General features: G+C 46.4%; 9 protein-coding genes across 9 annotated transcripts; 4 read left to right on the forward strand and 5 right to left on the reverse strand.

The window, feature by feature from the left end:
- Positions 1 to 1,679: 1,679 nt before the first annotated feature.
- On the forward strand, positions 1,680 to 3,212 carry AGABI2DRAFT_194133 (hypothetical protein; the record flags this gene model as incomplete). Its single annotated transcript, XM_006463187.1, has 1 exon — positions 1,680 to 3,212. A coding segment is annotated over one exon (1,250 nt), but the record flags the coding sequence as incomplete, so codon positions are not given.
- Positions 3,213 to 3,661: 449 nt separating this feature from the next.
- AGABI2DRAFT_179669 (hypothetical protein) lies at positions 3,662 to 6,488 on the reverse strand. The gene is made up of 6 exons (XM_006463188.1): positions 6,154 to 6,488; positions 5,944 to 6,097; positions 4,514 to 5,884; positions 4,304 to 4,458; positions 4,139 to 4,249; positions 3,662 to 4,094 (listed from the first exon to the last, which is right to left on the reverse strand). Exons 1-6 carry the CDS (start codon positions 6,436 to 6,438, stop codon positions 3,762 to 3,764), a joined length of 2,409 nt encoding a protein of 802 aa, XP_006463251.1. The 5' UTR covers positions 6,439 to 6,488; the 3' UTR covers positions 3,662 to 3,761.
- Positions 6,489 to 8,025: 1,537 nt separating this feature from the next.
- Positions 8,026 to 13,553, reverse strand: AGABI2DRAFT_207943 (hypothetical protein; the record flags this gene model as incomplete). The annotated part of the gene is made up of 31 exons (XM_006463189.1): positions 8,026 to 8,397; positions 8,466 to 8,630; positions 8,686 to 8,711; positions 8,765 to 8,814; positions 8,873 to 8,965; positions 9,016 to 9,059; positions 9,106 to 9,132; positions 9,189 to 9,201; positions 9,262 to 9,650; positions 9,702 to 9,773; positions 9,823 to 9,862; positions 9,922 to 10,042; positions 10,129 to 10,288; positions 10,371 to 10,582; positions 10,657 to 10,729; positions 10,785 to 10,905; positions 10,962 to 11,212; positions 11,269 to 11,527; positions 11,572 to 11,683; positions 11,734 to 11,750; positions 11,810 to 11,847; positions 11,903 to 11,977; positions 12,030 to 12,042; positions 12,100 to 12,119; positions 12,169 to 12,192; positions 12,249 to 12,257; positions 12,306 to 12,401; positions 12,451 to 12,797; positions 12,858 to 12,983; positions 13,036 to 13,138; positions 13,200 to 13,553. The coding sequence occupies 31 exons, from the start codon at positions 13,551 to 13,553 to the stop codon at positions 8,056 to 8,058; spliced, it is 3,792 nt and encodes a 1,263-aa protein (XP_006463252.1). The 3' UTR covers positions 8,026 to 8,055.
- A 347-nt stretch (positions 13,554 to 13,900) lies between these two features.
- AGABI2DRAFT_120077 (hypothetical protein) lies at positions 13,901 to 15,028 on the forward strand (the record flags this gene model as incomplete). The annotated part of the gene is made up of 6 exons (XM_006463190.1): positions 13,901 to 14,035; positions 14,114 to 14,122; positions 14,181 to 14,274; positions 14,336 to 14,546; positions 14,599 to 14,740; positions 14,810 to 15,028. The coding sequence occupies 6 exons, from the start codon at positions 13,901 to 13,903 to the stop codon at positions 15,026 to 15,028; spliced, it is 810 nt and encodes a 269-aa protein (XP_006463253.1).
- A 101-nt stretch (positions 15,029 to 15,129) lies between these two features.
- AGABI2DRAFT_120078 (hypothetical protein) lies at positions 15,130 to 17,497 on the reverse strand (the record flags this gene model as incomplete). Its single annotated transcript, XM_006463191.1, has 5 exons — positions 15,130 to 15,330; positions 15,388 to 15,546; positions 15,603 to 15,889; positions 15,939 to 17,273; positions 17,326 to 17,497. The coding sequence occupies 5 exons, from the start codon at positions 17,495 to 17,497 to the stop codon at positions 15,130 to 15,132; spliced, it is 2,154 nt and encodes a 717-aa protein (XP_006463254.1).
- A 1,328-nt stretch (positions 17,498 to 18,825) lies between these two features.
- On the reverse strand, positions 18,826 to 19,663 carry AGABI2DRAFT_179672 (hypothetical protein). The gene is made up of 5 exons (XM_006463192.1): positions 19,421 to 19,663; positions 19,335 to 19,342; positions 19,201 to 19,299; positions 19,097 to 19,149; positions 18,826 to 19,037 (listed from the first exon to the last, which is right to left on the reverse strand). Exons 1-5 carry the CDS (start codon positions 19,464 to 19,466, stop codon positions 18,977 to 18,979), a joined length of 267 nt encoding a protein of 88 aa, XP_006463255.1. The 5' UTR covers positions 19,467 to 19,663; the 3' UTR covers positions 18,826 to 18,976.
- Positions 19,664 to 20,113: 450 nt separating this feature from the next.
- On the reverse strand, positions 20,114 to 22,381 carry AGABI2DRAFT_186894 (hypothetical protein; the record flags this gene model as incomplete). The annotated part of the gene is made up of 6 exons (XM_006463193.1): positions 20,114 to 21,620; positions 21,680 to 21,844; positions 21,908 to 21,957; positions 22,102 to 22,128; positions 22,184 to 22,281; positions 22,349 to 22,381. The coding sequence occupies 5 exons, from the start codon at positions 22,379 to 22,381 to the stop codon at positions 21,714 to 21,716; spliced, it is 339 nt and encodes a 112-aa protein (XP_006463256.1). The 3' UTR covers positions 20,114 to 21,620; positions 21,680 to 21,713.
- Positions 22,382 to 23,229: 848 nt separating this feature from the next.
- On the forward strand, positions 23,230 to 23,577 carry AGABI2DRAFT_120081 (hypothetical protein; the record flags this gene model as incomplete). Its single annotated transcript, XM_006463194.1, has 2 exons — positions 23,230 to 23,509; positions 23,561 to 23,577. The coding sequence occupies 2 exons, from the start codon at positions 23,230 to 23,232 to the stop codon at positions 23,575 to 23,577; spliced, it is 297 nt and encodes a 98-aa protein (XP_006463257.1).
- Positions 23,578 to 25,039: 1,462 nt separating this feature from the next.
- On the forward strand, positions 25,040 to 26,149 carry AGABI2DRAFT_207951 (hypothetical protein; the record flags this gene model as incomplete). Its single annotated transcript, XM_006463195.1, has 3 exons — positions 25,040 to 25,245; positions 25,300 to 25,543; positions 25,592 to 26,149. The coding sequence occupies exons 1-3, from the start codon at positions 25,085 to 25,087 to the stop codon at positions 26,147 to 26,149; spliced, it is 963 nt and encodes a 320-aa protein (XP_006463258.1). The 5' UTR covers positions 25,040 to 25,084.
- Between the last annotated feature and the right edge of the window lie 1,436 nt (positions 26,150 to 27,585).

Here is a 27,585-nt window from a genome sequence, read left to right on the forward strand (position 1 = left end):
TGCAGCACTGGCAGGGTCGACAGTGACAGTCAAGTGGTCTAACTATTTACAGCATGATGATTATTGTTCATACAACTTCCGAAATCCAAGGTGTCAAGGCGAAACAATTTTCAACGTAACTTCCCTTCCAAATCTGAATCAAGCCACGATTCTTTATCGATGCTTACGGCAAGGTGGAGTTTTGAATACGTCTTACGGGTTGCCTCGGTCAACTGAACACGCTACATACGCGTCAAGCTAGCCAGACATACCAAACTCTCTAGCGGCTGAGAATCATATTCTTTGGAAAAAGCATTGTTTTGAGCCGCCCTAACTGGTTACTTCGTTCGTCAAAAAAATTCAAAATGTTGTGGAATCGAGTGGTCCAATTCATGGACGAAAGCGAATTCAAGTAATTTGTTGGTTGCCTATCAACAGGCCGCCCAGCGCCCAATGTCTTTGGCTTGAGCCTTGATGACGATTATTGATTAATAGAAATGACAGGGTCAAAGGTAGCCTTAACCAAAATGTGATTAGCATCTTCAACAACTGCCCGACACTTCCGTGCTGGTCAGGGTTCAATGAATGGGAAATGACAGGATATATACTGGCCTCCCAACGTTTTGCTGTATCACATCCCTTGTCAATTGCCACCTCTTTGTAGGACGGTAAGTGCCTAGCTGTAAGTTTTCTGCTGAGATATCGCTCAATACCAATTGTTCTTAGGAACATGACACTGATTGTGACTCAAATATCTGTGGCCGAGGCGGCCACAATAATCAATGCCTTCATCACCTTCGTTTCATTCACCATCGCCCTTTCCCTTGTTGTACTCTTGGTCAAATTTCTACCGACAACTACAACCGCGGTCGCATGGAGCTCAATAAGCCGAACACTGCACTCCTCCCTGTGGCCAGTAGTTTTACGGACGGACTCTCGGGCCGGACAAACAGAAGGAGTCGTGGTATCCATACTCTCGCGCTTGGGCACCTTGACTACTATTCTTGTCGCAGTAGCAGGTGTCATTCTACCGTTGGGCCTAAGCGAAGGCCCCGTTGTGCAGGGGAATTTCCGGCTGCTCAAAGGCGTCTACGTCCCCGATAACTCACCCCTTGCTCTTTCGACCACTCCAAATCAAGGTTCCTTTGTTTACGGACGTCAGTGTGGTAGTTTCAATCTAGTGAATTGCCCTGGCAATGATAACCCAAACACTACGGCCATTGCTCCCTCCGTTCTCGAGATATTCAACAGTACTCCCCATGGTCCTTTTTCAATGAATTTTAGAAGGTTTTATCAAGGAGACGAGAGACGAAACTGTAGCGTGGGTTTCGAAGCTTCGGCGGAGACATTTATCCTACGCAACGGTACATTTTTCGCCGATGGCCTCATCATTGATATGAGCGTTGAACAACCGGGTATTGGTCTATGGAATCAGACCGTTCCGACCGAAGCTCAGTCTGGTGGGACATGGTCACAGGATATTCTTTGGATTGAGCCGGAGACAGAATGTGTCGATACAAACCTTACCGTCGACTACTTCCTGATGAATGGCCCTAACCTGGGGATTGACGAATTCAACATCACCGACCACGGTGGATTCTACAATCTCACTGACGAGCCTCCTGCCCTCAATCGCGATGGTCAAAACATCGATCTTCGCCAGCATGCCTACAAAGGCGCCGCATACAGCAATCTATTTGCAATGCTGTTCCTTAATGCTACTCGTAACAATTCATCCGAGGGCTCTTCTTATCCCATATCTTCGGAGTTTGCTAGTACCGGACTCAGCGGTCTTGATCTACAAAAGATCAGCTTTCTTCCTCTCAGTTATCTTAATACTAGCACGCACGATTTGGATATTATTTGTCAAGGCTTCGGAGGTGGCGATATAGCAAACATCACTAACGTTAACGTGAAGTGTGGAATCTTTCTTGGTCCACCGCTACGAACTGATGGTGGAGATCCTCGAACGTTCGATCGAGGGTCAAAATGGACTCAAGGTATTCACGCTTGCTCGAGTGCTACGCGTGCATCGGTTCAGACCGTTACCTTTTCGTCCAACAGCAGCACCGAAGTTCAGGGCCTACAAATCAATCGCGATACGAGCGGTTTGAACGTTCTTTGGGCAACGGAGAAAACGGACCTCAATATCAAGGATGTCGACCTCTTTTGGGGACGCGTCGATGATCGATACGAAAATGATCCCTCACTCTGGACCACTCGTTCCAATCGCTTCTATTTACCTGCAGGCTCCGCATCCATATTTTCCGTACTTGCTGCTGGTATGCCTGAAGCGGCTCATGCGCATGCTTGGAGTTCCATCTACGTAACTGGTTTTGGAGACGATCCTTTGCAAGATTACAGTGGAGAATCAGACTACGCCATCCGATCCAAGCTTCAAAACCTGGTCACGTCAGATCCAGTCCTTGGCAACGCACATATCCGCAACCTCGTTTTCACCGATATCATGGCTAACAACCTCATCGGCACCATGACCAATGATACCTTATTGGTGGCTGATCATTTGAAAACGATTTCTTACGATTTCAAGTACGCGATTCCTGGTTTCCTACTAGTGGCCATTTGGACTCCTTCGATCTTTCTCGCCCTCCTATTCTTCCTCACTCGAACCGTCACGTTCACGCGTATGAAGCAAGTATTCAACCACACCTCAGTAGGGCGTGTGGTTGTTGGTTCTTCTGCTCTTCGCGTTCAGTCCCAGGGTACCGGTGTTCCATTTATGCCAGTCCCTCATCACTACGGCGATGCCAATATGGGAGATGCTAATAGGGGTGGAAGCTTGCCTGGTCATCGCCGCAACAAGAGCAATTGGGCTGCTACTGTCGGAAAGACGCCGGTCACCTTGAACGTGGACCAGTCACCTTCATCCACAGGAAACGGTATGGAGGAGGATATGAAATTGATGGGAGCTCATTCGCCTCATGTGTAAGTGGAAGTCTGCCCTAACATTTCTCTTTCGTTCTTCACCTATGCTCGTTTGAATGGTTTTTAATGCGGAAGGTTCCCCTTGTTCGGTAAATAGTCGTTCTCTTTACCTTCATTTGACGAGTTCTTCGAACTTGTATAATTTTATGCCGTAATTATTTCGCGTATGCGTCCTTCGATCAAAGGTCCACTTTGTGAGCCCTCGTATCAGTTTCTTTGGGAATAAAAGTACTACGGTAACTCTTGTATCACGAGTAGAATTCAACTCCTGGCCAACGAAAGAGTCACCTATACCTAAGTCTGTTCATAAACGAACGAGATTGAGTTATGCCTGTTGTGAGACGATCTGAGGCGTCCTATGTATCAAGGACTTGGAACGGATATTAACTATTTGCTAGGCGCGATGAACAACTAATTGTGAATGATTTAAGAGTTATCGAGGGTTTCTTACTACTAGTACAACGTGATTGTTAATGAACTTTGAATTCTCGAGAGTTTGGAAGAGTTTGAATCCTGTCCGTCGTGCTGGCCCAAGAACATAATGATCCATAATTTATTTCTCCCCAATAGTCGCCAAAATCAACATCAAATAGATCTATCTATAATTTAGGTATCATTGTATTTTAGAGAATAAATCTTCGTCACCCTGCAATGCAGAAAGATGAAAAGAAAATTTGCAAGAAAGGTTTTACTTCTAGAGGAAAAGTTCCTCCTCCCCCATTGTACTAGAACAATAGAAAAGTTTCGTCTTGTCTTGACTTGTTCTGAACCGCCCGAACCCGATAGTTAGTCTTCTTCTTCTTGATCAGGCTGTTCGCCTAAGCTCCCCAGTGCATTCAGCTCAATCCCACATTCACCACACCAGTTCCCATTCCCATTCCACCCATCATCCCTCCAATATTTCCACATTCCTCGTTCGCATCACTGTTATGCATTTCGACCGCATCCAAATCTTTCTCCAAATCCAGATCCCAATCGAAATCAAAGCTTCCACCAGCAAAAGAACCTCGTATTCCATAATCTCCTTCATTGTGTCTCCTCCTATCCTCTTCCATATCGTTACCGTCACCTCCGAGCTTCATATCCCCAACCAAACACCTCAATTTCCCAACCTCATCTCTCAACTTGATAATCTCCTCATCCCTCCTCTCAACTCTCTTCTTCAAACCCTGATAAACTCGTTCCCACAAATCAAGAGCTGCAGTTTGCTGACTCCCTTATTGGGACCTTCAGCTCCAGTTTTCGGAGGTCCTCGTGGCGGTAAGATCCAGTACGATGATGACGAGCGAGGTGGCCCATGCTCCTGGAATACCAAATCCATTCGCTAGAGCAGATTCATCCATATCGGATGACAGGGGTATAGGCGGAAGGAGAGTACGTAATTCATCATAGCGGTTTTCAAAGAATCTCTACGTTTCTGCTCCGCGGCTTTGTGAGAAGTCTTACGAGGTAGTTGTTGTTGGCTGTCCTGGTCATTACTTCTTGATGACACACCAGCAGAAGCGGATATTTGAGGAGAATAAGAAGGATTGGCTACAAATAAATGGCCGTCAAATTCAGTTTGAAATTTGAGGACAAGTAGACGTACCAGGTAAGATAGTCTTGAGGCCGGAACCAGAAACTCCACCCGTGGCGGCGGTAGTAGAAGCGGTGTTTCTCCTCGTCCGACTAGCTGCGATGCTAGTAGGCGCACCACCAGCTGCAGAACCACTACCATTCCGATTACCTTTTCCACCACCATTATCCTTGTCCTTCTCCCCCGCCCCACCCCCTTTCTTGTCGTCACGGGGCTCACCTGGCCAAGAACGAGGAACAGAAGCATGACCGCCGCCGTCGCCATCGTTGTTATGGTTATTGTTACTCGGACCGAGTTTCCCGAGTTTCATGATACTCGCCGGTGTGACTGGCAGTAGCACTCCACCGGGACCCATTCCATCCATATCCTGATTCGAATTCGAACCGGAGCCGGAGCCAGAGCCAGAGGGACTAGAATTCATAACGTGGCCGGGAGGTGCAGGTGGTGGCATAGCAAGATCCACAGGTGAAGGTGTGTCCGCAACAAACGTTCCAGCTCCATTCCCAATGCTCACAGACGAAGGTGTACCCGTCAAACTCGTACTCGTGTTATTCGAAGAATTATTGTTGGCCTGGCCACGCGTGTTACTGCTGACTCTTGATCGTTGACCACGTAGTAAGGGGGTGTTACCGGTGGACATTGAGCCTCGATACGTTCTTCTCTGAGAATTTGTGCCAGAAGCAGATGATGAAGACGAACAGGTTCCAGTACCAGTCACCAGGTTAGTAGCGTTTATTGCCGTCGTCAAAGGTGATATCGGTGACGAAAGTGGTGAGTTGGGTTGGGGGAGGAGCGTTAACGGTGTCATATGCTGGTATTGCTGCTGCGAGTTCATACCCCGTGGAGCTGATGGAGAATCCGGGCTATGCTTCTTTCGCGCAGGTTCAGATTCGAACATGCCATGCGCACTGTTCAAGTCTCTAGAACAGCCCCTATCTGCAGGCCGTTTTGAACTCGACCTCCCTAAATGGGAAAAACTGGCCGAACGAACGTGATGTGGATGAAGTCCCGAATCAGTCCCGACCGATGATCGTTGATGACTCCCAGCACCCAACCAGGGACTCGTAAGTGGCGAGATGTCAAGATCATTGTCCGCTCCGTTGGACAACAAAGGCACATTGGAAAGCGATCCAGATGAGAGCCCATCGGCACCAGAACTATTTGGGGTCATTTCCGACCGGATATCAAAAACAACTTGTGGCGGTGCCGTATGCGCATGAAAATGTGGGGTTCCCGATGAATGGGAATGCGGATAGGATATATGGCTGGTATCGTGAGTGGATTGGGGAGATATAGGAGGGTCGAATAACGAGTCTGCCCCAAGTACCATTGGGGGAACGAATTCCATCGGGCTGTCCCGCGGTCGGATTTCCGTGGACGGTCCTGATGAATGTTTTCTGTTACAATACGACGTAATCTCATAACGAACAAACCGTACGCACCTGGGGTGGGAAGCCCAGGATAAGAGTTATGAGGTGATGTGGAAGTAAAACTTTGGTCTTTCATTGCTGAAAGAGGTAGCGAGTTGGAAGAGAAATCGTTTCGGTTCATTGAGTGTCCCGCTGGAAGAATAGACTGTCCGGATATTAGAGCAATCTGACTCGAATCTTTCAGCGGGGAGTGTCCGAACAAAACGATGGCGAACGACGGACCTGGTGCTGGAATATCTGGTTTTGAAGTTGTTGAAGCTGTTGTAGTTGATTGATTTTAAACTGCTGCTCGACCAAGGCAGCTGGCGGGTTGTATGCCATACTTGGAGAGCCATCGAACTGTGTTTGTTGACCCGACATACCCAGCATCTGTTCACCGACGTTCTGGAATTGCATGAGATTTTGCATGAGATTCATCTGCATCTGGAGACTCGATGCGGGCGGCATGGGAGAGTTTGTCTGCTGCTGCGAGCCTGCCGACGGGCTCGGCGAGGACTGGAAAGACATGTGGTGGTCGAGGAGATCGGCAAGGAGGTGGGTGTGGTGGTGGTTGTGGTCTAAGAAGCGGGTATCCATTCTCCAGGCACCTTGATGGCCCCATTCCCTGATAAGTAAGTCCCAAAAACATTACACAATCGGACTTTATCACAAGCTTGTTACTTGAGACGGTAAGTAATGGAAAAATACACCTTTACTTGCGACATCCGAGGACAGCCAGCAGCACCAGGACATTTTTCTGAAAATCACTTGAACAAAAAACTTCCCCTTCTGGTAGTACAGTTTTGGCAATCGTATGATGTCTTGAACGATAAAAGGAAAATGGCCCAAGCGCTTGAACAAAATCGAATTCAGTTTTCTCAGCGGCCGAAACCTTCGACTAAATGCAAATATCATCGAGCTCTCGTTTCTTGCACAATCCATATTTACAGATACTCACTCTAACGCAGACTTCTGGGAGTTCTAGTATAATGTCTTGTCGCTCGCTCTAGTATCCTCAGCCTGATCTCATGTTCCTGTGAACGTTAGTCCACAACGCGAACATCTTCTAATCCGTGATCGAGCGGAGCCAATCTATGCAAATCTAAGAATGCCCCTGGGACCGGAACATGTTATCTGATTATCTTTGTAGCGACATTGAACTCCTTATTACTCAATGAAAATAAACTCTCCCTTCCTTGAGAACGGAGAGAGCATCGACCACAATGCACCCACAGAAGCCCACAGTGTACTGATTTTTTTTTAAAAAAGCTTCTCGTTGAATTGTAAAAAAAAGTTTCAGGTATTATGTCGTATTGTAATCTAAATCATCATCGCCTTTCGGTCAATTAGCGGCATAACAGCCATCAGGCCTGGTGGGTCCATGCTCAGTTTGCAGAGGTTTCCTGAGATCCGGCAGTCGACAACGGTCCCGTATATCCGAAGCACCCGAAGAAAAAACACATCCTCAATAATATTCCTGAATTTCATCGCACGGTCCGTCTCCATCCGCAATAATCAAAAATCTAGCAACGGTCCAAATAAATCCAACTGCCCAGTCTTCCCTAATGCGTTAATCGTACCAGAAATTTATCATACTGTGCTGTATGCAGTACTCATCAATTTATCATATTTATCATGGTCAATCCTGGTCAATCTCGCATTCAGAATTTCATATAAGTATGTAGGCACCATCAAATATGTGACATGTATTAATAATACCCGCACACCCATGCCGCTTGCTCGTTCTGGAATGAGAATGTATCTGATAAGAAAACACCTAGTCCTTCACCGCAGGACAGTATTCAATATAACTCAGAAAGTTTGACTGCTTCAATAAACCAGCAATCTCGCGCATCGCACAAGGGCAGTATGTATGTGAATCGAGCAAACTAGACTCGCAAATCGCAATTGTAATTGAGTTACGAAATAAGGCATATTGATGTCGACTGACACAAGCCGTGTGAATCATCCAGCAACAAAGGGGTAAGTATTATAAATGACAAAATAAAGCACTTCGGTATCGCATACTTCAAAGCAGTATTAGTAGGTATCGTAGAATCTAGACCAAGACCCCGTCAACAACAGATCAAGCAAAAATCGACGAACAAAACTCACCCAGCAATCGCACACTCTCGAAAAAAAAAGCTAATCGCTCGTCTTCACCTTTTTCTTATGCTCCAAAAAGTTTTTGAAAACGCCCCTGAGCCTATCCAGTACCTCTCTCCCCCTACCCTCATCATTCACTTTGACCTCTCCACAAGCAAGCTTGACAAGATAGACCCAATCAGCTTGTATATTCAATGGTACCAGCGCCGACGCATTTTGCTTTTGCTTCAACTCCAATTTTTCCTTGAATTGTTTAGCAAATTGTTTAGAGACAATATCGGCTCTTTCGACGACTTCGAAAGGAACGCCAGCAAGATTGGCCACATGCGTTCCAAACGAGGATTCCGCAACGCCGTCGATGAGTTTATACAAGAATACGAGCTTTAAAAGTTATGATATTTTAGTATGATCGAACAATCAAGATACGGAGCTCGCAGAGATTGTCTCACCTCTTTTTTCTCATCATCAACTAATGTCGACATGTGCATATTTCGGATGTTAGGATGTTGAGCAAAATCATCGGTAAGCGAACCATAATGAGTCGCAAAGAACGTTAACGGTAATGTATGGGTGGCAAGTTGGTGCAATACCGCTCCCGCAATCGCCATGCCGTCCTAAAAACAGGTTTCTTAGATAATCCAAAAGTGATAAGAAGGGTCAAATCCTCACGAAGGTAGAAGTTCCCCTGCCTAGCTCTAAATTGCACATCAGTCGTATAGAAACTTCAAAGGCAAGACACGCCACAAACCATCAAGTATCACAAGTGATCTAGGCGTTGCCTCCCGCAAAATCTTAGAACTTGAACAACAACCCGTCAAATCTCTAATGCTTGAAAGCAGAACGAAGAACGACATACCATTCATCGAGTTCAACCTTGAATGTGCTAGCATGAGCGAACATGTTGTCGTAGGCACCCATGCGGGTTATAATAGAGTCCACTGGGCTCAACCTGACATATCCTCATTCAGTGTCACTTCGATATTTCAACAAGAAACTTGCCTTGCTTTGGAAGCGGGGACGAACATTCCAAGTTGCGCCATGATCTAGGAATAATAAGGATCGCATCGTTCGCTGCACCAAGCCACTTACTACGCCAATTGCAGTCATTCGCATGAGCTACCAGGCAATAAGTACGTCGAGACAGTAAAACTTTAAAAGCAACGCATTCGTACCGTGGATTTCCCACTAAATCATCATCATCCACATCAGCCAAGTGTTCATGCATAATAAAGCCAAGTCACTCACGCCATATTCGGCCCCGTCAACAAAGCCACCTTCCCGACATCCCCACCAAGTTTCACATCATTCGCGATAAAATTCTTCAAATTAGTATTCAAACACAAAATGGGATGCCTCAGTTCTTCGAAATCAACAAACGTGGATCCATGAGCATTTTCCACAAACTCAGGTCTACACGATGGTGACCCAATAACCGTTGAGGATTTGGCCAAAGAGAACAAACAGTCGAGTTCGGCAAAGACGCGGATTGAGCGAAGCCATACACTGCGGTCCTGATCAAATTCAGCAAAAAGTCGAGATTTGAAGCTTTTGATGGCTGTTGTCCGGTTTTCACGGGCTTCTTTCAGTTGGCGAATTTTTGACTGAAGCGAGGGGACAACATAGCGATTTTTGGCCTATAATAATCGTTGAAAAACCAACGTCGAGAAATAAGGTGAACAAAATACCTTGGTACCACTATGCTTAGTCCAAGTCGAAGGAGCCTTCTTTGCCACCGTAGTCTCAACCAAGTAGATATCCTGGTAATTGTAAGCCGATTATCATAGCAGTATTCTAGCGCGAACGCACCTTGTGACCGGTCGCACTATGCCAGTAGGTAAGCTTGAACCTATGTTAACATTAACACACCTTCCAAGGGATCAAGGGTTTGACCAAAGCACTACATACCCCACGTGATCCTCAAGCTCACTAAGGGCTTCCTCCAACTTTCCTTCAACCCCGTTGATCTCGGCCACGATTGCATCATACTCTTCATCTTTACCCTTCTGCGGTAACAGCTCATCTGAAGCTGTGTAAGATGAGAAAAAATTTCAACAAACGCAAACAAAAACGTCATTCGGTGTTTCGGGCTCGTGGAAGGAAAGAAAAACAAACCTTTGCCGCTCGGATCTGGTCTCTGGAACATTTCCTCAATGTGCTTCACATGGGGTATGAGGTTAGGAGCACCACGTAATAATCCCAGGATCGTTTTAGACTTGAAACCCTCCGATTCATCTGCCAATTTGTTCAATCCACGACTCAACTTCCTGAATGACTAAGATAATGATAACAATAACGATGTAACATACTGCATCAGATATCTCTAGTTTAGGGGACGATAACACACGGGGACTCACAGCAAGTACTTTCAAAAAATCCTTGATCTTGCAATTATTCGCGTGTATCCTTGAAACAATTCTCTCGAGATCGGGCAAACCCTTGGCAATCTCAACAAAGTCAGCCTCAAATGTAGGATGGTTCATGATGTCTTCTACGGCATCAAGCCTCGCGTTGATATCAACAACGTTACGCAAAGGCATGCACAACCAAATGCGGAATAGTCGTTTGCCTGTAACGAGATTTTAGTCATTATTATTATTATTATCTGACTGGGAAAATAATCGGAAAATCGAAATCGCATACCAAAGGACGTTATACACCGATTTAAGAGTTTGAGCAAGGATCCATCTTCTGTTCCCTCGTTGTTGATCAGTATCTGAGGAGCAATCTCATTCACATTGACCAGTAAAAATTGGAATTCCGAAACCTACCTCAAGATGGGCCAAACTCTGGCCTTCGAGCGTTAACCCCTGACCACGCTTCATAGGGTCATACACGTTGAAATTCTTCATGCTAATGATTTCCTTATCAATGTTCAATTGACGTAAATACCTAACTCCGGTTTCAGCACACGATACATCCCGTTTAAAATTAATCAGATCACCGACCAAATCATGCAGCCTAGTGATTCAATTGCCTTCGGGTATGACGCCATTTCACGGATAGACTCCGGCACAGATGCTGGAAGAGCATCATCGCCATCAGCTTCCATGTCTTCATCTCCTGGTGGAAAGAGTGTTTTGAGTTGCTCCATCGTTTGGTCATAATCAAAGCCTTCAACCGTCCGTAAACTGGTCCACAGAACATTGGTGGGTAGAATCATCTTGAGCATGCGAGTAGTCGAAACAGAAAGCGATCCCTTGAATTACATGGGCGTCAGTTGATTCTCAGCGCGGAGCAATCTTTGCGTTTTACCTTTTTGAACAAAAGCTCCTTCGGTCGGATTTGGCGCATGAGAGTCTCGAGCTTAGTGCGACAGACGTCATCCTCGAATGCACTTAGATTGAATTGCGAGGTTGAACAATCCAAAACACAAATGCCAAACTTGTTCTGCAGGTCTTTTCCATCTTCCGAGGGCTCTTCGGTGATAGCAACACAATGGCCAGCATTATCGTCGATTAGTAGCTCCGGATCGACGAGAGTACCGTTGGTATATACTTTGTTCAGCTCCCTGCTCTTGGATAAATCAAACTGAATGCTTCTGCTAGAATAACATACCGTCTGACGATCTTATCTTTGGCCTTATCTTCGCTAGCCTTGCCCTTGGACTTATTCCGCATTTCCGCACCAAGCGCTGTTTCAGATTGATCCACTCGACCAACCTTGTAGCCTTGTAATTGATGTCCATGAGTTGGCTCAAAGTGTATGTAAGTCTCTGACCTTTTCCTAAAAACTTTCTAAAAAGCACAGGCACGTCATTTAACCGAGGGAACCACATGATTGAGATTCAACCTACGCAGTCCAGAAATCCAACGACATTTCTGGCACGCCGACCTGGAAGAACGTTACGTTATTCACTTGTGACAAGGAAAAAAAAACAAGGTTATACCATCGACATTTTGACACGAGAGGTTAGTTTCAAATCGAATTCTTGATGACCAATACGTGCATCGTCTTCATAGAGCTGGAGTGCGGATATGAGCTGAGCAAACTCCGAGGAATTATACCTGACTGACCTCAAAGAACTTTCTGGCAGATTATAAAAATGTCAGTATGGCCGCCATCTACCGATTAAACCTACAGTACCCTTTCTGGAAGAACAGGACCTTCGCGAGGCATCAGTACAAGTGACGAGAGGGAAAGACATATACGAACAGTGTCGTAATGATTCTGTTTTATCTATATCTCCGCCCGTCAGGTCGAGAATAGCGCAGAAGAAAACAGCTGCAACAAACCTCCCAAAACTATAGCCATTGTTAACATGTGATGCACGGAGCTATGCGTAAACTTACCTGTTTTTCAAATGGTGTAAATTCTTTCCAAGCTGAGGATGGAATGTGCAGTGTCCTCGGGTCATAACCAGGTTCTCCAGGCCGTTTTCCATCTTTCTGTAATGATGTTGAGTAGTATTCGCCGATTCGAAAGAATCAAAATTACGTCTTTGACGTCTTGAAGAAACGCGTAGGGATCTTCCGCAGCTTTCTTGTCATTCTTCTTGCCTTGTTCTCGTTGCTCAGCCGCTGTAAGGAAACTAGAACTTCCTCCCCTCGAAGCTCCTTCCAATCCTTTGGAGGGTTTTCCGGGTTTCTTTTTAGACTTTATTTGTTTCGCTTTGTCATCATCTTGATCTTCGGTTAAATCACCATCAGAGCTGACAGAACGCCGGGATGACATAGAAGAGTGGCCAGATGAAGATCTTATAGACTTCGTTTCTGCTTCGGAGTCGTCACCTTCCTCATCAGGAACGATGAAATCATCATCATCCGAAGCACGCGACTTTTTGCCTACAATTCATTGCAGATTAACATAGCACCCTTTTAACCTCATAGGATGGGTATACACACCCTTCTTGACCGGAGACTTCTTGAAACGTGTCAACCTTTGAGAAAACGTATTTGTCACATAGTCTCCCTCGTCATCGTCGTCACCTTCACTTGTCGCTAGAGCAAGGCGCTGTCGTTTGCTATGGCCTAGTGATCATCAACAAACGCGCGCATGATGAAATTTATGGTCTACACATACCTTTTGCGGGTATCGGTGAAGAATTCGATACAATGCGCTTTGTATGGGAGGGTCTAGACTCTTCGTCCGAATCTGCTACGATCTTTCGTTTTTTACGGACCTGCTGTACAACATGCATTCGAGTGAGACTGGAAATCAAGAAAACATCAGAAATAGTATCTCACCACACTCCTAGTATGTGCTGGACTCTCCGTATCTTCGCCTCTTTCAGAAACCATATCCACATCAATCGGGTCACTTGTCGGAGGTGTACTACCAGCACGGGAAGAAGCAGAACTGGCAGCTACAGAAGATACAAGAATTCGTTTGTTAAGTGCTTTGGTTTCTGGAGTACAAGGTTCATTAGGATTACTAGACGCGTCTCCGTCGATATTGGATTTAGCATTGACGGTAAATTTATCTTTACGCGTAGCATTTGGTTTTGAGTGAGAATTAGAAGAGACGACTGGTGCCTTTGAGAAGAAAGATGTCAAGCTTTTTTGTTTCAGTGTATCTTTGCCCTTGTCTTTTGACGCCATAGATCCAATGCAGAGAGGATGAAGAAGGGAGTAAGACGCGTTGGGTCGTGTTTGGCCGCTGCCCTAATGAATGTCACGTGAGTGCCCAATTCTAAGTATACCCAACCGAGTCAGTGCCCGAAAGTACTCGTCCGACCGTGGACTTTACGTTGAGACGCTCTTGGTGAACAGAATGACTACTGCGTAATTTACCAACATATCGATCAATGTATCTGGGGCTTCGCTTACTTGTTGCCAGTATCTCCTCCGGCCCCACGTGGCAAACCAGCAGTCGGAGACACTAACTCCGCGTGCGTCTATGATCCGATCGATTCAAGATTTATCCGCACTAAGTTCACGACCTTGACATGTCTCTCGAATCCAAACTGCCACCGAGTTCAGAAGACATCCTAAACGACTCTTTAGAATTCTTAGGAGGCCCAACTGCGCAGGATAATGACACCGTGCAGTACGGACCATTGTCGTTATCGGTAGCGCCCAAGGTCAGCCCTGAGGCCTGAGGCCTAATCTCCGTCTTCGTCTGAGCAGCAATTCTAAAAAACTGATCGCGATTGTCACAGGAGGGCAAGGTACCGCCCACGAAAAGCGTAAAACACGTTCCCCGCAACTCATCATCCTTTTTCGTAGGCAAATACTCTTTTAGCAGATCACTTATTTTCCCCATCGTTCTTTTTCGCTGAACGAATAGAACGGAAACTGCTTTCAGCACCAAAATGCACAGGTTAGTATTGAATCTCTATACCAACAAACCCACAAAAACACGATGTTTCCCGTTTTATTAGTTATCGAATTGGGTGCTGGAGCGGCATTACCTTCTCTGCTCCTCTCTACACAACCCAATCCACCATCATTAATTGTGATAACGGATTACCCGGATGACGGTATTCTCGGAAACCTATTCAGTAATGTGAAGCGTAATCGTGAACACGCCCATACATCGTGTACGGTTCACGCTTTAGGATACGCTTGGGGAACAGACCCACAAGAGCTATTGTAAGAAAGCCCCCGGTTAATCTCAAAATCGACCATTGATTCATCTCACAAGGGATCTTTTACCCGAACACAACACAGGATATGACACCATGATCTTATCTGATCTTGTTCATCTCGACAGCTTCCATGACATCCTTCTCAAATCCATCTCTCTCCTCCTCTCAAAAACTGAAACGGCTCGGCTTCACGTTGCAGTGAGTTTTCCATCCAGAAAATCACACCCCTTAAAAGGTATTTTATGAGCAATGCTAATCGGTGTTTAGGCGGGAAAGTACACACAACCACATGTTTGTGATATGTTTCTTACAAAAGCGAAAGGTTTGGGTTTGATCCTCGAAGAATGGAAGCCGAAGCCAGACGAGGAGGGGTGGCTTGGCTCACTCGAAGTCAGCGATCTAGATCATGATGCTCTCGCACTTCGAAAAGCCGCATGTCGTTATTGGATTGGCTATTGGGAACAACAAAAATCATATAGTACATAGTCAGTGGTTTACAAAACAGGATAGTACATATGCATAGTCACATAGTTGTACATGATTCGTGAAGCTACTACCGGTTTTTTAATATCAAGGTGAATACATCATTAATAGTACTTATAGGGTATAAAGAAAATCTCTTTGATTGACTTCGGGTCAGAGTTCGCCTGCGAACTCGGAGTATGCTCAAATATAATGCACGACTTCTTCGGATCCTTCCCCAGCAGGTGGACGTGCGCATGCTCATATGACGGTAATATACTTTTGAGAGATTCCAAATCCTCTCCTCTGTACTTTTCACGAACTTCCTAAAAAAATCATGAGTTCATGAAAGGGGAGGTCGGTTATATGAGACCTGAACGAACCTTGACGCCGGAATACACCTTCGGTCTAACCACTGTTTTACCTTTCTCCTCCGTGAACTTGAAATGGATGGCAGTTCTATCACTTCTGATATTGTGATAATTGATGCGCGACATGGGCACGCTTTTGACAATGCGAGATTTTTGGAACTCAGGAGAGGTCTAAAATGAATTTTCCTGTCAGCGAAATTATACCTTTTCCACTCGCAACAACATACCTTCAACTTAATCGAAAGCCATTCAAATAGACTCTGATGGCGAGATCGAATAGCATGAACAGAAGTCTTGACATCAGGATGCACGTAGCAGTCAAGCTTGCTGAAGTCGACCTCTTCCAGCAATTCAGCTCGTTTGGCGAGGGGAAATGATTTCAGAAATTTGCTGTCTTCGACAGTCAATATCCTGAATCCGTCATATGCGGTTCTGAGAAGAGCCTCGCAAGTCTTTGCCGACTCGTGATCCCAAGACAGGTCAATCTTTGACGCTTGAGGTAACGGGGCAGCTTCTGAACAACAATTAGCTTGTGAAGTTGATAGACACTGGACAAGACTTACTAGAACTATTTGCCTGCTTGAGGATCCTGAGACTACACTTCACTATATCCTCACCAACCTCCGGTCGTTTGATACGGAACTCATCCGGCGTCGAAGAATCCCTGAGAAAATCGCCGAATGAAGAATGAAGAGGTTTGGTTTCTCGGGTGACAGCTTCCTGCGGTAATGGAACGGCAAGTACTGAATGGAGCCAGTTCAGTGCACTATAAGCATCACCCTGCTTTATTCCCAGGAAATTACACGTCAGGAGAAGCGATGTGGCATGCATAGTGTTTCGAGGAAGGAGGTCGCAAGCACCGAGAATGCGCTTTGCGGTTCTGTAACATTCGCCGGTCGGAATTCCCTTCAAAATTGCCAGATAGAATTTGTGAAGAGCGGAAAGAGGGTTGTGTTGCTGGTCACATTCACCGGATTTGGCAATCGTGGACAAAAGTGAGTCCAGTTGTTTGAGTGGATTGTTGGCACTGCGGTCCCGAACGAAACGCATGGCGGTGGAGGCAAAGACGAAAAGGCCCGAAAAGGCATGGACCAGCTCGCGTGTCTGCGATGCACTCGGCCATGGTTGGTTGATAGGCATATGATAAGGAAAGTCTTCTCGTATCTTCGCAAACTCACTTTCGAGAAATATCTTCATATCCCGAAAAGATTCCTGTGTGTCGATGCCAATATGTTTGTTCCAACAGTTGCGTTTCACAGTCGTTTTAGATAAAGTCGTTTTCAACCATGATTCTGGTCGACTGGCAATGACCCATACGAATGGAGGCGAGGGAGACTGTTCCACAAACTGGCTGATCATCGCTAGAATCTTGCACATATCTCCTCGTGCTCCTTCCTCTTTATCGCATTCATCCAAACCATCGATCAGGACCAACCGAGGTCCTGCATCTCTGTGTAGTTTCATTTCACCAAACGGCTCTGAAATGAGTTTCCGGAACAATTCCTCGGTTTCCTTTTCTAGCAGCTGCGGGTCTCGAGTGAATAGATCAATCAAGTAGCAACGATAAGCTTGAATCTCGGTAGATAGCTGAACTGCAATCGTGGCAATGATGCGTCTCGGGTCGTCTCGACCATCGGACTTCGAAAGAAACACACTCGCTCCCAAACATTTGTCTTCGGACCCGTTCTTGGCAATGGATCCCATTACAGCAGACTTCCCCACACCGGCGGCTCCGGATATCCACAGCATGTTTTGCTTTCTGTCCGGGGAGCGGAACCATTCTCGCGCCTTGTCGATGATGTAACGACGAGTATCAGGGTGACAGCGCGGAAGAGGATCTTCCGAATCCGAGTTAAAGCAAGCCTTGGGTAAAGCGTAGTCATACAGCTTTGACAGCACTTTAACATGATTCAATGATGGGGTCAAAAGAGTCAAGATGGTAATGCGTACCATCTTCAAAGACATGTACATCATAGAAACTACAATCGTTCAGGACGAAGCCCTTCGCTCCGTTGAACAGACCGGGATTGCGGAGATCATACGTTGGACTATGCGCTGGTCGGAACGATCGGGCGCCAGGCCACCACAACGAGCGTAATTGGACGATAGAAGTGACGTGCATGAATGACAGAGGATTCGATGAGATAGGTGACACTACCTCACTGCGTTTAAGTAATAAGGAGAGCGGAGCCCCACAGCCTAAAATGGTTGCATGCACAACGCAGCATGCACAAGCCTGATGCATGATGCATGATGCATGACAAGGTGCGAACCGCTTAGCGCTGAGCAGGGTGGTTGACGCCCTCACCCACACGTGTCACCAGGAGCCCTGCAATGACGCATCGGAGGAGATAACTCCACCGTTTCAACAGCGAAATTGCTCGTCTTCAGCCAGATTGCCGCCAACGATCCTCTCAAGCGCCGACGCCAGCCTGTTCATCCTGTCATTTACACATAGACACCGTCAACATTCAATTGACTCCCCAACCCGCGCCAAAAGCGAATGATTCCAATCAGAACATGCACCTCTGATCCGGTATTGACCGGAATGTGACTCGCCAGTCGATTTACCGATTACATGTACACTTGACTTTCAGAAAGCTTCATGATTTGGTGGTTTCGATCGAGGCTTAGTACGACGCCGCTCTGTCGGATGTACTTGAAAAAGGACCGTCATCGTCAGTCATATTGTTTAATGGAACTAAAAATTTCAATTCAAAACCGAACCCAATCATCTGGAACATAATATTGATCCCGGCGGGGTCAAACACGTAAAAATAGAATTATCAAACCACTTAGAATCTCTGCAGTGCTCTTCTATCCCGACTGGATATTTACACAAGGCTCGAGACCTATCATCGGCACTAGAATACAGTCATAACCCGTCGTGACGGGTACTGAGGTGCAACTCTTCCATCGAAAAGATCAACGCTGGCTTCCAGCCTCATTGCCGTATCATGGCCCGCCGGGATAAAAAGAAGCACTGGAAACTATGCCACGGAAACAAGGTTCATGCGCGGAACACGTGAAACCAGAAAACAAGAAGGGATCGCGGGAAGCGGATCATATCGCAGTTGTAATGTTTGCACAGCTCTACGACTGACAACAACAAGGTCGACCACAATGAACCCAAACTTGCGGCAATATCAGGTATGATGTCTCCAATGAAGGTATCGGAAACAAAGCGGGGGAGCCACTTTGATATCGATACTCTGACTCCAATACAGCAAATTCCGAAAATATGGTCACAGAATGACATGAGACGGACCTCAGAATCAGCGATCCAACAGCCAGTCATAAATTTGTCCGTAACGATGTCTGGAGGAAGTTGTTTTGCGAACTCGGAAAATCAGAATCCTGTGTCGCGCCCATCCATCGAGAATGCACGCTCACCACTCCTGCCGCATCGCGGAGACATGGAGTCCATCAAACGCGTCGAACACGAAGACATCTATCATTCATGCTGTGCATGCGAAATGAGACGGATTCGGATATACTGTATTGTAGCAGTTATTGTATTCGAATCGAGGCGGTAAGATTGGGGAACGCGGATGCCGATGCAATATCATCGTCCAAAACATTCCTTGTGATCATTCCGAGATCACAATGCCCGAGTTCTGCGCAGCGAGTCGTCGTCACCAACTTCATAAAGGCCAACGACTCTGCGAGCCGAATGAGATATTCACAATTCTGACAGGATAATCATGTCAACTCTACTTACGGCATTGTGCAAACACGACCGGCATCCTCACGTACTGTAAGAAATTCAGTATTCTTAAGATTTCATTAATTTTTCATTGCGGTCATTCGACTTGGAATGCTTACATCTGATAGGAACGTCGACGATTGAACAGTTCCGTAGATGATTTCTCCAGACGGTGTCCAGTAGTATACTCGGGTGCCGGCCTTTTGACGTTGCTGAGACTAAGGAACACTCGTAGATGCAACTGAGAGCCTACCTTCATACCTGATGTAAAGATCATGCATGAATTTGCATCAGTTTGAGTTCGAGTAGCCGTCATTATTGTCTACAAAGATCACCTACGTTGCGATAGAGATGTTGACCGATTTTGAGCAGGATTTTGCGACATAATTTTGTCTGAGACACTGGGTTGAGGGTGTGAGGGGGAAGGCTCGATGAACTTTTACATCAGATGGGTTCGACGGTCGCTTTTATACATTCTGTATACGCCAAAAACCTGAAATTTGGACTTCGAGAAACTTTCCGGAACATGCCGTTATTCTTACATGGCTCCATCAGTTACCCGTTGCAGGATTGTAACCCAGGACGAAACTTTCTTTGCTTTCTTCTTTCTTTTCGTTGCTGTGAGAGTCTTAGTATATCTAAAGAAAAGGGACGAAAAAGATCTCACCACACATTAGTCGCGAAGTATCATTAGGAGTCATAGCTGGTCACAGGGCGGTGCTCGTCTCCGCGCCCCTAACGTATAGCCAGAGACACGACCGATGTTCGGGTTTATGGCGAAAGTGATCCCAATAGAGCAAGTCGGGAACAAAACGGATAAACTTCTTTGATAATGACAACTTGAACCTGCGACAATAGATTGGTCGCCACGCCGTACATAGGACCTCACAATCAGCGCTAGGACACCCCAGCAACCAATCACCGAGAAATCGTTGGTCAGGAAGAATCGTGGATGAGGATGAGAATGCCGCGAATGCGAAAGTAAAAGAGTGTTCAATCAAATATCATAGCTTATGTATGAGAAAGAGATGCGGCCGGTAAACAGGGACAATCAATTAGGTTCCCATGAATAAGAAGAATATTCTTTTGGAAAGCACTCATTACCCATCATACCTGCATCCCTGGTTCAGAGATGCTTTGGCCCGAACTTCCGCCTGAAGTCATCTCGCGGCAGATCCTCGTAAGCGATTTGGATGTGCATATCCTCGAATGTTTACCTCTTGGTACACATCATCATTGTCTTGGCAGTAACACGGAAACCACCACTCGTGATACTCCTCCACGGTTTCCCAGAACTCGCATATTCCTGGCGCAAGGTGTTTGTACCTTTAGCAAAAGCAGGTTATCACGTTATCGCGCCCGATCAGCGCGGATATGGGTTCACTGTTCCTGTCGCATCCTCCAGCGATCCAAGTACAGGGTCTGGATACAAGCGCATCGTATACGACGACGACGTGCGGCCTTATCATCTTCTGAATCTCGCTGCAGATGTGGTACACCTAATCCACGCGTTGGAGTACGATAGAGCTTATGCAGTGGTGGGGCATGATTTTGGATCATCAGTCGCCGCATGGACAGCATTGGTTCGCCCAGACATGATTGGGCGACTTGTGTTGATGAGCGCACCGTTTGGTGGCCCGCCAAAGCCACGAGATGCTGGAAGTGTGAGGAGAAAAGAGGAATCGAAAGCTTATTTGGTCGATTCGCTGCTGAAGAAACTGGAGGTGCCTAGAAAGCACTACACAGTGTATTATTCCACGCCAGAAGCGAATGCAGATATGAGCTATCCCCCAGAAGGCCTCACAGATTTTTTGAGGGCCTACTATCACGTAAAAAGTGCGGATTGGGAGGGTAACGAAACACCACTTCCTACACGTCTCCCCTTGAGACTCGAAACCACGGGTTCACAGCCTCCTTCAGGAGCAAAGATAACGAAAGCAGTTGCGGAGGCGATGGAGATACTCCCGCCTTACTACGTCATGCCTGCCAATCTTACAATGCCAGAAGCTGTTCGGCAGTATTTTCCGGCCTCCGAGCAACCATGCACATGCACGTGGCTCACCAACGAAGAGCTTCAGGTATATACATCCGTATATGGACAAACAGGATTCCAAGGGGGGCTAAATCGGTATCGTTGTATGACGGACGAGACATGGAATGCAGAACCGGGTGTGAGAGCGTTATGTGGAAAAAAGATAGAGGTGCCAGTAAGGTTTATTGCTGGAGCTACAGACTGGGGGACTTGGCAGTACCCAGGTATAGCGGAGGCGATGCGAAGTGAGAGCGTTGTGAAGGGTGGAATTGGCGATAAGGATTTTGTGGTTGTAGAAGGGGCGGGACATTGGGTACAGCAGGAGAAACCTGAAGAGACGGTTCATGCACTACTCCAATTTTTTGAGTAGAAATTTGATATGATGCAACGTTGTACGCCGAAAGTATGGCACCTCATCCACCAGACTGTGTTGCAGACGAGGATCATAACGGTTGGTGGATTCATGCCACCTTGAGCGCAGGGAGACTAAGTCAGCGAGAGATGGTTCTGCAGAGGAAAGAACACATGTATCATTCGATAAGATACGAAAAATATTGTATACATACAATGAATAGATACCATGATGCCAGCGACGAGCCATCAGTGTTGTTCTTCCCAGCGTTCAAACCGGCCAGCCCGTAGACTCTCCAGATATGCATCCTCGATAGACTCGCAAAGGTGGTCCAGATTGTCAAGAGCAGATATGAGAGCATCAAAGGATGATATATTATCTAAAAATTGTTACTTCCAATCAGGCCGCGAGGAATTGTGGAGTGACGATGGAAGGGACTCACCGTACATCTGAATCCGAACATTGATGACGTTTTCCGAAGGATGGGGAACACTGTGAACAAAAACGACATGAGTCAGATTTCCGGTAATGGAACAAGATACACAGTGAGATTTCCGCAGTTGTCGCATGGAAGCTTCAATGGAGTAAAAATGGTTCCACGGAAAACAATGGGGCCATAATAAACCAATAAATCACCTGTATCCGCAGAATTCCACTTTAGGACTTCACTTCTTGTCAGTACACCATAAAAAGTTGTCAAAGACAAGTAGTGGCGCACTTTTTCATAAGCATCCATCTGAGAGCATTACCCATTGTGTGGGATTCATCGTGAATCTGGAAGGTCGCTGCCGAGAGGTCCGCACTAGCGCCTTCAAGCTAAAGTCGAAACGTAGACACTTAAAGCTCAGACAGTAAGCAAGAGGAGAGCAAGAGGAGAGCTCACCAATTTGATTTTTGGGACTGACTCCGCCGCCATGACTTTGAGAGACTGAGCGCAATTCGACTTCAGAAAAATCTATATGGAGTCACGTGACTCGGCTGGCGGACTTTGGACTTAAAAAGGAAGACCTGGATGGAGTAGGAAGTAATTCAGCGTACAGCCAAAGAGTCGCTTTCGTAGGTTTCTGAAATACAGTATATCGCATTGTGGATGAAAACTACGTCTAAATCACATTCCGTAACTCAAGGAAGGTCAAGGGAGGGAAGGCCAATTAAGGGGACAATGCCGTACAAATAGAGGACAATTGATGTCAATGTTGGTTTTACGCTTGTTCTACCCATCGCTTTCGACTTGCTATGGCAGTCTATGGAATCCATAGTACCGCGTGCTTGTACAGGCGCGAGGCAATGGACAGATATATTTTCAGCGCACGAAATACCGAGCTTCTACTGTTCTGATTTCCTGGCTTGTCTCACTTGAAAGGCTATTCCCCATCCTGTCGTCTGGGCATCTTTTGTTCTACATATACTCCGAGTCATCTGTTCGGATTTGACTCTTACTCTGGCAGTACTCTTTTGATAGCTCCGGTGGCTATTTCTGACGACAACCCAACATGGATGCTTCTCCCAATGCCTCCTAGCCGATTTCGCCGATTCTCGCCCTACCCGGTCATCACACCTGCCTCTTCCAAAAATGCACAGGGGAGTATCCGGGGCTGTCCCCATCGATGGCCTATCTATTAATTACCTCAGTGAACTCGTGAGCCAGTCGGTACATATGCCATCAAGGACGCTGGATTTAACAAGGTAACAATAGACTGACGCCATAGATAATACATCAAGCTGGAGAGGGATAGCCTCGATATCAAACTCTCCCGTATCCTCATGTCTTCATATTCGACAGACTCCTCGCGTACTTCATCGCCAACGCCTTCCGAATCCTCTTCTTTTCTGTCATCGTCTTCAAGCCGAAGCAGAGGAGGCTTCCGCCTTGTTCCATGCGAACTACATGAAGCTGATGCCATCGTACTCGTAAAAGAGTCTGTAGACTCGAGATACGGAAAGGCTTTATTGCTTGTCGGTCCTGCTGCTCAGCCGTACCGCCAACCAAGTCCTAGGCGAATAACGAGGGAATCTTGGGTACATCCTTATAGGATCGTACCGAGTAAGAGCTTGAGTAGACGTGTTTCGTTATGTCTCTCAAGTCTCAACTCAGTCGAATCTCCTACTTAGTTTCTAGATTCTATCTTTCCACTTTTCTCGCCCCAATCGACGTCTTTTATGTTTATCGGATTTATTCGAATTGTATGCCTTATCATTCCCATCAACGTCCCCTCACGACTTTTATGTTTCCGATCGTTGTATCATGATTGTACTACCCATTGTCCTCCGCGCCTGTGTTTTTAGAGCACTTTCCTCTCTAACAATGTAAAACGTGTCGTAAGTCAGTGTATACTCTAACAGGGACCATGTATGTAGAATTACAATTGAAAGTCCTCCATTGTTGGCGCGCAATGAGCTGTTTGTTGACACTTTAAAACTTGCTCAAACAAACACCCCTGCATGTCCACTGTGCGCCAGATATGGCATGAATTTCGAAATGATAAGTTCACATCATGTAGCCATAACAACATCCTGTTACATCGTCCATGTCGTGAGAGGGCCAGACTTGGTCATACAGAAAAACATACTTAAAGTCGCCAACAAAGAGCGACCTCACCCAAGAACAATAATACGAAAGAGTTATGGTTATAGGCCACCAGAAAAGGTGATATATTTACATGCGCAATCGTCGAAGGTCCTCAAGGCTTCAAGAAATTGGGTTGCTGCTTAGTAGAAGGACAGCCTCACATATTAATAAGTGGCACCGTGCTAGTTGGGAAGCCGAGCCGAAATGTGATTGTTCGACTTGGTAGGAAAGAAGCCAGAGTATCAGATTTAATAGTAGTGGAAACGACCACCTAGTCTTCCGGGCCCAGTGTACCATGTTAGAGTTTCATAAATGAATGCGGTCAGGCTGTATTTGTCCATGAATGAGAACGTTTTCGGTTAGAGACTGTCCGGGCATCCGGCCGCGCTGGGAGTTAAATCCGACTGCCTTTCTTAGACTGAAGGTGTAGAACCCTCTACAAGTGCAAGCGCTCCGATGCCCTGTTTTCCTCGAGCTCAATCTATGAACCAACCAAGTCTCTAGAGGTGCCATGTCGGCTGTGGATACCCGGGTTTCGGGAGTTCTCTCTGTTAGATCAAGAGCTCTGCGGACTGTATCCAAATTAATTCATCCCTTTTGGTTAACGATTGGATAGAGAGCGATAATTAACAGTCATTGTGCATGAAACCCTACAATACATCACAGAGGTTGAAGATTCTGACAAACCTTGATAACCAATTGAGCCGTATGAAAATGTAAGAAGAGATAGACGATTCTATGTTCGTATGCTCGTATGCACCCTAATCAATCAATAAGCAATGGCAGTTGAATAGTGTTTTATCAGATGCACACGGTCGAGTTTTACGACGCCGCAGAAATGAAGAGCTTTAAACTGGATAAGTAGTTGTGTTCAGAAACAATGTTCGAATTTGCAGTCGGAGTCCCATTTATCAAATCGGGTTGTGACGTGTGTGACCGATCGCGTCAACGCGTCAGGTTTGTTTTGGTATGTTTATTTTCACGTCCCTGTAGACCTTGGGAAATATTTCCGACAACGCCCACACCAATGTCACCTGGTAAGCGGTGAGCATGGGTATAGCTGGTTTATTGCCAGCGCTCAGGTCCATTCAGAAGACAAGGCACCTCTCCGAGTTCAAGGGACAAACTATCGCCGTCGATGCCTATGTTTGGTTACACAAAGGCGTTTATGCTTGCGCTACGGAGTTGGCTATTGGGAAGCCGACACACAAGTGCGTGTTCTACCTAAGTCTCTCTATCTGCTGACACGTGGGCTTAACCTTCAGATATGTTGACTATGCTATGCACCGCGTGAGATTGCTGAGGCACTATGGCGTAGAACCCTACGTTGTATTTGATGGTGGACCACTACCTGCGAAGAGGGGCACTGAATCGGAACGTAAAAAACGACGCGACGAAAACTTGGCACGCGGAAAGGCTTTGGTTGCGCAAGGAAGACATTCCCAAGCTAGGGACTGTTTCATTAAATGCATCGATGTTACCCCGGAAATGGCATATCAACTCATTAAGGTATGAATTTATTCGATCTGCCTTCCCTTTTGCTCATTTGAACTCTAGGCTCTCCGGCCAGAGAATGTGCAGTATATTGTAGCACCGTACGAAGCCGATGCGCAACTCGCCTACCTCGAACGCAAAGGACTTGTGTCTGCTATCCTCACCGAAGACTCTGACCTGCTTGTATTCGGCTGCAAGAACGTCTTATTCAAACTCGACCACGTAGCGAACACTGTCTGCCATATCTCTCGCACTGACTTTGGTTCAGTCACCTCTACTGCAATGGATTCATCATCAATCAACCTTCATGGCTGGAATGATACCCAGTTTCGCGCTATGGCAATCCTGAGCGGTTGCGACTACTTGCCTAGTATTCCGGGCATCGGATTGAAGACCGCAAACAACTTAATGAGAAAATGGAAGACAGCCGAGGCGGTCATTCGGGCTGTGACGCTTGAAGGCAAGAAAAACGTGCCGAATGGATACCTACAGCAGTACAACTTGGCCGACAGATGTTTCCGCTTTCAAAGGGTATACGACCCGCTCGAAGGCAAATTGGTTCATCTGCATGACGTAGCGGGAGAATGGGACGAAGAATCAAATATTTATGTTGGAGAGTGAGTATTTTCTCCCTCCCCTCCTTGCCAGCTCATCAAGGGATGCAGGGACGTTGCACCTCCCCTTGCGAAGGGCATTGCGACGGGTGAGGTTGATCCTGTTACTCGCCTACCCATGAAGGATATCAATCCTTCCTTCAAGCCTCGAACTTTCATGAAATTCACAAAACCTCCGACAGTCTTGCATTCTTCTGACCAAAAGGGTAAGGGAAAGGGGAAAACCGGTGGGCTTCTCAATTTCTTTGGTAGGTCCAGTTTCCCCTGGACCGGATGTTGGTGAGCTAAATGTTCCCTTAGGGCCTGTATCCTCTATAGTGCGAGATAAAGCCAGAACATCTAAAGTTGATGCAAGGCCCGTGCTCACTGGAACATCTAGCGGAAAACGAAGTCTGGTCGACCTCATGGATCAGGACTTAGCAAATCGCAATCAGCGCCACACCAAACAGTCTTTGAGCGTTGTTCAATCCCGATTCTTCTCCACATCCACTCCAGCCCTCAGTTCTCCCGGAAATAAGGAGAATATGCGTGGTCGCATTGATGATGACGAAGTCGAAATTTTATCTGACATTTCACTTAAGGCGAACGTTTCGCCTACTCAAGATCTTGATTTCGACTTTCCGAAAGATGCGGTAGAACAAGAGGATGGATACCTGTCACCGTTGTCTTCGTATTCGCCACAAATAGACGATGTTTCATCTCCTCATGTTCGGATCTTCACACCTTTAAAGAAGAAGAAGCGGAAGAGTTCCCCTCGAGGGAGTGGCAGCCAGGCGTTTGAAGGAGCGCAATCGGGGGATGAAGACGATATCGATGCTGATTCGGTCTCTAGTCCAATCTCAACAAACAAGAAGAAACGACGGGGATCATATTCGCCTACGGCAATCAAGCATGCATCCTATGACAGACTTCATTTACGAACGCCAAAGAGGTCATTTTCGACGGGCAATATCCTTGTGGCTGATACTCCCGCGCGAGAACACCAGAATCTTCGCGTAGGCAACTCTTTTTTGGGGGGTGCTTCGAACAACATCTACAGAGGACCTGATCTACGGAGTTGCTTGGGCTGGGGTGATGAAGAGGAAATCGCAACAGAATCATCCAAATCTCGATTGAAAACCGGTGAACTAGCCTCAGGATCCGGAGGTGAGGCGGATTTGGGGTTGGGTTTGATATCAGGATCAGTATCCCCACAATCACCGTTGCCACAAACCCCGGCTGATGGCACTGCGATATCCGCTACCATTATCACCGCAGTAGGTGGTGCTTCTGGCAAGTGGAAAGCACGAGAAGAAAGGGACGTGATTGATGTGGATGCTCTTGACATGGAGGCCGAGTTTGACACGGAGTTTGAGATTGAAGATCCAGAGGATAGAGCTGCGAAGATACAAGACGAGACCGTCAAATCAGTTGCTCGAGGATGGAGGATGAAATGGGCGATGA

Source organism: Agaricus bisporus (assembly GCF_000300575.1).
Source record: "Agaricus bisporus var. bisporus H97 unplaced genomic scaffold AGABI2scaffold_8, whole genome shotgun sequence".
Lineage (NCBI taxonomy): Eukaryota > Fungi > Basidiomycota > Agaricomycetes > Agaricales > Agaricaceae > Agaricus > Agaricus bisporus.